Here is a 9,281-nt window from a genome sequence, read left to right on the forward strand (position 1 = left end):
ATGGCTCGACAAGTCCCCACCTCCTTCCAAGAGCTCCATGGTCTTCTCGCTGATCATGATTTTATGGTAAAGAAAAGTATACCCGCGGTTGCACCCATACAAGCCTTCGCTACCACCTCTTCCATCCGCTCTACTCCTATGACTACACCTCCGGATGCACTACAGACTCTTCAACAACTTGCCTCTCAGCTGGGTTTTCAAATTAATCCAGCCCCCGCTTCATCGCCTCAAGCCTTTTATACCAACTGTCCTTCGTCTTCTCGAGGTCGCACTTTAAATAACCGCCGTGGCCGAGGCAACTACACTCAACCATCAGGAGGCACCCGCAATAACCAATTTCCTTGGGCATCTTCACAAAACACGGTGTATGGTACCTGCAACCGGTGTGGCATCGGGCATATTCCTTCCCAATGCCCTAACCGAGACCCGACCACTATCCGCTCTCGCCAACAGCCAACTACGCTGTCAATCGCTCTCAGTCTACCACATGGCTTCCCGACACTGGTTCTAGCAATCATGTTTCTCATGATGTTTCCTCTCTTGACAGCCACCCACCCTACTTTGGTGAGGACTCGCTTCATGTTGGCAATGGTATGGGTCTACCTATTTTACATATTGGTTCTACTCATTTCTATTCTCCGTCAAAATCTTTTACTTTATCCAATATTCTTCATGTTCCTGAAATCAAAAAGAATCTTCTTTCTGTTCAAAAATTATGTCTTGACAACGACATTTTCTTTGAATTTCATTCTTCTTTTTTTGTCGTGAAGGACAATACTACCAAAACTACCCTCCTCACGGGTCCAAGTAACAACGAGCTCTACTCCGTCATCCTTTCGTCTCTTCAGAGTCTTCCTAAAGTTGCGTTCACTACCTTCAAGGCTTCATCTGGCATTTGGCACCAAAGGTTGGGGCACCCTCATTCACAACTTTTTAATTTTATGTGTTCTAAGTATTGTCTCCCTATTTCTAATAAAGATTCTGATACTTTTTGTAAACCTTGTCATATTGGGAAGTCTTCTAAACTTCACTTAACTTCATCCAATTTTAATAGCAAGCATATTTTGGATCTTCTTGTTTGTGATGTTTGGGGTCCGACACCTGTGACCTCCTTTGATGGTCACAATTACTTTTTACTGTGTGTTGATGATTTCTCTCGTTTTATGTGGATTTTCCCTCTTAAACGCAAATATGATGTTTTTAAACAATTTGTCTCTGTTGTTGAACGTCAATTTTCTACTAAACTTAAATCGGTCCAAACTGATTGGGGGGGGGGGGGGGGGTTGAGTTTCGCAAACTTAATCCATTTTTTACATCACTTGGCATTCTTTCATCGTCTTTCTTGTCCTCATACAAGTGAACAAAACAACTTGGTTGAGAGACGTCATCGACATGTCGTTGAGACTGGTCTGACTTTACTAGCTTAATCAGGTGTTCCTAACACTTTTTGGCATTTCGCATTCGACACTGCAGTCTATCTTATTAACCGAATGCCATCTCGAACAACCTCTCACATTTCACCATTTGAGCCTCTCTTTAAACGCTCTCCTGATTTTTCCTTTTTAAAGGTTTTTGGGTGTCAATGTTTTCCCCATCTAAGACCCTATAACCAACATAAGATGGATTTTAGATCCATCTCGTGTGTCTTTCTTGGGTACAGCTCCTCTCACCATGGATACTGGTGTCTTGACTCCACCTCTGACAAGGTTTACATCTCCCACCATGTTCGCTTTCATGAAACCTAAACTTATACCACATATACCCCCCACATCCGACCCTTACATCTCGATGTATCCTACTCCTACGATACCCGACACATCACCACCAAACAATTCACCACCACCAGCCACTACACCGTCACCTCAACAAACCCCCATCTCACCACCTACCGAGCCCCCTACAGTTCCGTTGGTGACATCACCTACTACCCCCTTACGCGTGTATTCTCGCCGCCGACCTACCGATACTGCTCCGGACCCAAAAACCTTCTCGGTTCCATCTGAGGCTTCCACTGATGCCGCTACCACTCGGGTTCGACCTCCTTAGCTTCGACAGAACCCAAAACCTACAACCCGGTTTGATCCCTCGGCTCTTCATACTTTTGCTGCACATGAATCGAAACCACAAACATTCTCGGCTGCTGTCAAACACCCCCATTGGCAATAAGCAATGACTGATGAATATGCAGCCTTGCTAAAAAATGTTACTTGGACTCTTGTACCTCCTGCACCTAATATGAACATTATTGATTGTAAATGGGTATACAAAATTAAACAGGATCAAACAGGAGCTATTACACGATACAAGGCTCGTCTTGTCGCTAAAGGTTTTCACCAAAAACCCGGGATTGACTATCATGACACGTTTAGTCCGGTTGTCAAGTTCACCACTGTTCGAGTTGTTCTTTCTTTTGCTGTGTCCAACAACTGGCCCCTACGACAGTTGGATGTTAAAAATGCCTTTCTTCACGGTGATCTCAATGAAATGGTATACTTGCGCCAACCTCCAGGTTTTGTTGACCCACATAAACCTGATCATGTTTGTCTTCTTCATAAGTCTTTATATGGACTAAAACAAGCTCCACGTGCCTGGTTTCACCGTTTGTCTAAGGCTCTCTACAATCTTGGCTTCAAAGGATCTCGTACTGATCCTTCTCTTTTCATATTGACAGCTCAGGGTACGCAAATTTACATGTTGGTTTATGTTGACGATATCATCATTACGCGAAACAATCAAGGTGCTACTGATCAGATTGTTCGCAGCCTGAGTCAGACCTTTGCTCTTCAAGACATGGGAGCTTTATCTTATTTTCTTGGCGTTTCGGTTGCTTATTGTGGAACTGACCTCTTTCTCTCTCAAAAGCAGTATGTGTTGGACATTTTACAACTTGCTGGTCTTACCGAGGCTAAGCCAGTTAGCACCCCTCTTCCTACGGGTGCTCCTTTGTTTCTTGGTGACAGTCCTCTTTTTGACAATCCTGTTCGGTATCGTCAAGTAGTTGGTGCTTTGCAGTATGTCACTTTATCCAGACCCGACATCTCTTATGCAGTCAACAAAGTCTGTCAGTTCATGCATTCTCCAACTGTCAACCACTAGTCTGCTGTCAAACGGATTCTTTGGTATCTTCGTGGTACCAATACCTTTGGTCTTCGTCTTACACCATCTCGTGACACCACCATTCATGCCTATGGTGATGCAAAATCTATGGTTACCACCTTTTCTGATGCTGATTGGGCTAGGTGTCCGGATGACCGTCGATCCATTGGGGGTATGCTATATATCTTGGTTCGAATCTTGTTTCTTGGTCAGCAAGGAAACAGAAGACTGTCTATCGTTCATCCACCGAGGCTGAGTTCAAAGCCTTAGCTGATATTGTTGCTGAGGTAACTTGACTTGAATCTTTATTACGAGAACTGTGCATCCCGGTTACTACAATGCCGGTTTTATGGTGTGATAGTCTTGGTGCCACTTATCTGTCTGCCAATCCTGTTTTCCATGCTCGCACAAAACATGTTGAGGTTGACTTTCATTTTGTTAGAGAGAAAGTTGCTGCCAAGAGACTCTCCGTTCAGTTTATATCCACGGATGATCAGATTGCTGATATATTTACTAAGCCATTATCTTCACAAAGATTTGAGGGGTTACGGTCCAAGCTTCAAGTCCTTACCTGGCCTTAGCTTGCGGGTGAATATTAGACAGATTATTATGAGTATAGGGTTGAATGTGTGTATATATATATATATATATATATATATATATATATATATATATATATATATATATATATATATATATATATATATATATCCATCGTGTAATCATATATTCATTTCAATAATACAACTTATTGATCACGTTATCTATTACCTCTTGGATTATTGCATACCAAATGCTACCTAAAGCTTAATAAAAAATTGGAAAATAGACAGTACAGTACCAGTGGACAAGGCACATACTGGTTCTCCTTAAGTACCCCTTGTTGTTAGAACTATCATTGTTCTGTAGTGAGGATTGGCTGCATAAAAGTCAGATATACCCATGGTGATGCAATAATAAACAACCTTCTCCATCCATGAATCCAAGTCAAGAATAATTAATCCAACCTTTATGTCCTTGTAAGATTCTGCTGTTGAAAGGCTCTGAAAGCTTAAGCAAAATCAAAATCAAAATCAAAAATGAAAAGGAAAATAGCCTGCAATTGGCCATTGACAACAGAAAGTTTGGCTCTCGGTTCATCAGTATGACAAGAGTAACACTTATACAAGGTAAAGAAAGAAAACAATAACATGATTGGAGTAATTAATCACATCAAAGGTAGATATGATATCATGAAATTGACATTTCATTTTCTGTCCTGGTCAGCATTATTTGGTCAAAACCAATGAATGGAAACAAAAACTATTTTTCTAGTTTTATAAATAATAGTTATTGAAAATGATGATCAATTTCATTTCCCTAAACAGTTCCAGCGTCTGGATTGGAAAGACCCATTCAATAATTTTGTAGTACACGTAGACATCTTTTTTGGAAATGTAGATGAATTTATGATAAATTGCAATTAATCTCTTCAGGCATTTCATCGAGCACCTGCTGTGCATGAAATATTTAGTTGTGTCACAAAAAACCATGTAAAAACATCAACTAGATATCATAAGCTTATAGAACAGATATTCTTTGAGTAAGGTCATGCTTCTCTCTGTGTAATAAGTGTGCCTCCATTCACTATGCAACCAGATTTTTGGACAATACTAGTTGCATTTTTTGCCAGGAACAAAAGAAGGAGAAATAGTCACATAAACAAATAATGCAATACAGTATCAGATCATAATAGATATAAAAAGAAATCATAACATGAAACAATAAAGTAATCCATTTCCTTGAGTTGATGACTTATATGTATTTTGTCTTGAGCCCACAAATCCATAGGCACAAATAGAAGATCTTGCTAAAATCATAAGGAATGTACAATCATTAACCAACAAGTACAAGTGTTTAGTGGCATTATTTATCTCCTGCTGTGTGATTCTGTAAGCATCCATGCAACTAACCCAACAACTTGTCCCACTTGTGAATTAGAATATAAATACATAGTATGTTATTTTGCTTTGTAGCTAATAAGAAATTCTCTCTTTAAACTTTGATTCTCTCTAGTTTTGTATCAAATGTTTCATAAAAATATACTTATTCACCCCTGGATTCTGCCTTGATTGATAGATAATTACCAACAGTGAAACAAGATGAAACGTGGTTGCAAACAAATTTTATACCTTCAAAAAGTAAAATGACAGTAGTAAAGCTTTCCAGTTTTTTAGTGAATGAATATGGTAGTTAATTGACTGCTGATCTAGAAAAGATCAAATGTCAACTACCTGGAAATATCTCTGCTACATTTTATTATATGCATTCAAAGATGAGCATATGGTCAAAACAAAGAGATCATCAAGGATGTAATAAAATGTATAATTAAATCAAAATATGGACCCGACATGGATGCTTCAATAAGTACATGCATCATGGTACGGCTTGCAAATATGCTCATTCAAGAAGAACTTCTAGTGGTCTTCTTTTATAAGGCCAGCAGAGAAGCAATCTTTTGATTGCACCAAATAGAAACAATATTATACTATCAATTATGGCGCATAAAAGTGACAAAGGTGAAAAGGGAGAAAACTTGACCTTTTCAGTTTTCAATCAGTCATCAGCTATGGCTATCACTCCATAGAAGGCATATTTGACTCTCTTCGGAAAGGTAATTCTTGACAAAACATCAATCATAAGAGCCCAACAAACAATATCCTATGTACAAACACGTTTAAGCCCTCTTGGCTTCAATCATAACATGCCCTTAGAAGAAGAAACATAAATAATCTCCTTCAGGCATTTCATCGAACACTTGCTTTGCATCTCTAAATTGCCCACGTTCACCATTTAACAACAGAACCTTCATCGCACCTAGGAGACAATTATACAGAGGGAGAATACGTCTACTACTACTTCTAGAATCCATATTGTGATTAACGTTCCCAGTGAAAGCATCGAGCTCCCGAAGCGATAGAATATGTCTAACCAGGGCCGGTCTAAGCCAATATGAAGCCCGGGCAAAATAAAAAATAAGGCCCTTTAAATATAAAAAGATATGGAAAACAAAGGTATCTCAAAAAAATATTAACTAAAAAAATTAATACAAAAAACAGAAAATTAAAAATATTTGTATATAAAGATGTTGGACTTAAATAAAATGATTCTTGTAAACACATCAAGAACAAACATTTAAAAAAACACAAACGATAAGTGAGTTAATTACAACAAATTTTAGCTATTTTTTTCCGATTTAGTTGAAAGGCATTACATATCTTAAGTTCAAAAAACCATTCAGTCAAGTGAACCAACTCTTATAACACCAAAGAGTATTATAAAAAAACTACCCCCAAGGGCAAAATGGTAAAGACACCAACCAAAAAGAATTAGGCCAGCAACATGAACATTACGAAATGAAATTTTTGTAGGTAACTTAACATTTTCAGCACATCAACAACAGCATATTAGGCCTAGAACGCCTCTAAATAGAATCAGGGGTAAAATGGTAACCGGTAGGTAAAATACATCAACCTTTTTGAATTAACATTGTAAATGCAATTAGAGATCCACGATTGTTTAAACTCTATACACAATAGCTCCAGGTAACACACAACATGACAAAATAATCCCCAAGGCCAAAATGGTCCAGACCCAAAACAAAAATAAAAAACCACCAAAATATGATTTACTGGTTTATAGGAAGGAGCTTTGTATGAGGCATTAAGATGTTGCAGCAACACCAATGAATTTGAGTCATAAGCCAAAACAATTCCTAAGGATTTTCATAAACTGAACAAGATTTGTAAGAATAACCGAAGACCATCTATGCAGGTAAGTAGGAATCAGAAACCAATCTAAATCAGAATTAAGTATTTGTAGATTAATTTATCAATAAAAAACTAAAACTCGGATTAAGCAATAATGGATATGTATGTACTAAAAAAACTGCACAAAAAGAAACAAAAGAATGGAGAAACAAGATGGCAGGTTTTCGATGTTTTTTTTACATATTTATGAAACAAGTAAGATGTCATGATGAATTCGCTTCTTGAAACTGTTGTGAAGTCATGTATAACGAGGGGACTTCATTAGACATTTATGATGGCTTCTTGAAAAACGAAGTGTCATCAGTGAAGGCACACCAAAAAGAAAAAAAAATAATAAATAAGTGAAGTAAAAAAACAAGACAAAACGCCAGGAATCAAACATAGGGCCTCCACTATACAAATATATGCACATAACCATCTCAACTGCCAATGACTTTGTATAATTTCTTCCGATTATAATTTATATTATCCAAAACTATATATATATATATATATATATATATATATATATATATATATATATATATATATATATATATATATATATACTAGTAACCGTAACTCGTAGGGGCCCCCGATTTTTGTGAGGCCCGGGGCGATCGTCCAGCTTACCCGTGCTCTAAGGCCGCCCTGTGTCTAACATCAACTATGAGTCATTATCCAAGAATGTACCATTTAATATGTTAGAATGTGCGAGGAAATAATCATAACTATCCAAGAATCTCACATATAATTGTCATACTCTTTAAATCTCATATAATTGTCATATTCTTGAAATTCTAATCTTGGGATGATGTGGTTCAACGTTTTCCCATTGTTCTCCACCAAAATTCTGAGTGGAGTTTTATTATGAAAACTAGGTGTGAGCCCTATGTATTACATGAGTTATTTAAAACAATTAAATATATATAAATATTTGAGAAATTTGAATTTATAAGAAAAATAAGAAACATATTGAATTACTAAAATTAAAGTGTTTTTTCTCTTTTAAATTTAAACAAATCATTTAGATAAAATAATCAAAGCAAATTAATGAGATTTTATTTTAAAAATTTGAAATTACAAGGAAAGTCACTTAATGAAATTAATATGCATTTATTATTAAATTTAAATATCATATGGAATTTAATAAAATAGGAAAACCACAAAATTACATATGGAATAAAAATTAATTCAAAATAACCACAAAATGACATGTGGCAAAATAAATGAGAGTGTGACAAATGACAAAAAAAAACCTTTATTTTGTTAGAGAAGATTAATAATTACGACTTAAAAACCCTCTGTAAAGGTAGATCATAAATTCAAAAAGATAACTTCATGACTGAAAATAAAAATAAAACTGTAAATCATATTATCTTTAGAAACTAATTGTTTACGAAATAATATTAAAATTAATATGGATAATTAAACCAATATATGTTTATCATACAGAGAAATGTAAACTACCTAACATGGTGAGTACCTTTAGTTGGTGAATTTTGTTAAAGAAAAAACAACCCATCAATTTGATACAATCATTATTAATTCTTATTGGGTAATCAAATAACCGGAAAACATACAGTATCGAAAAGTGTTAATTTTGTGATCACTTGGAAACTTGGATGTAGCGGAAGTATGGTAGATAAGATGGTATGGACTATGGAGAAAATGAGATGTGAAAAGAAGTCGTATTTCAACAATTGTTAGTAATCAACTACAACATATATTCTTTAGATCGTGGGTTTTCTTTTTCTTAATTCACCTATTAATTAATTTGGATTATAATAACAGGAATCGGTTAACCTTAATCTACTAGTATTACTACGTTTTTCCTTTTTTTTTACTATATAATTACTCAATTAATCATAGTCACAAGATCAATTATGATCAATAATCTGAAATTATTTTTACATTTTATATTTTGACGTAACTTCTTGTTGTTAAAAGAATTTCAAAGGCTGCCCCACATCACAACCCAGGGGCGGCTCCACACCGACCTAGTTGTCGGCACGGCACACGTCACAACCCTTTTCAAAAGAATTTCAAAGGCTGCCCCACATAATACTCGTTCTCAATTCTTAAAGGTTTTTTGAAAAACAACGAAAAAGGGTCGAAGGGTTGGTTGGTTGGTGTTGTTTCAAAAGACTGAAAATGAGAACTAAAAACAAGACACGGGAAAGAGAGCGACAGGCAGATCAGCAAAAAGAAAAAAACGAAAAAACGGAAAGAATTACAGGACCGTGGCACCATCGTGCTCCGCCGGATCGCCCCTGCAAAGGCTACCGCCATTTGGAAAATTTCCAGGTCCACCCCTGTTTAGTTTCAAGTCTTTTTATTGCATCTCTTTAGACTTTAATTACACCACACCCCTTTGACGTTTGGTGGAACATAATT

General features: G+C 36.4%; 1 protein-coding gene across 1 annotated transcript; it reads left to right on the forward strand.

Annotated features, from left to right (window-relative positions):
• On the forward strand, positions 1 to 2,046 carry LOC128128866 (uncharacterized). The gene is made up of 3 exons (XM_052767630.1): positions 1 to 591; positions 771 to 891; positions 1,661 to 2,046. Exons 1-3 carry the CDS (start codon positions 1 to 3, stop codon positions 2,044 to 2,046), a joined length of 1,098 nt encoding a protein of 365 aa, XP_052623590.1.
• Positions 2,047 to 9,281: the final 7,235 nt, after the last annotated feature.

This window comes from Lactuca sativa, chromosome 9 (genome assembly GCF_002870075.4).
Source record: "Lactuca sativa cultivar Salinas chromosome 9, Lsat_Salinas_v11, whole genome shotgun sequence".
In the NCBI taxonomy this organism is placed as follows: Eukaryota; Viridiplantae; Streptophyta; class Magnoliopsida; order Asterales; family Asteraceae; genus Lactuca; species Lactuca sativa.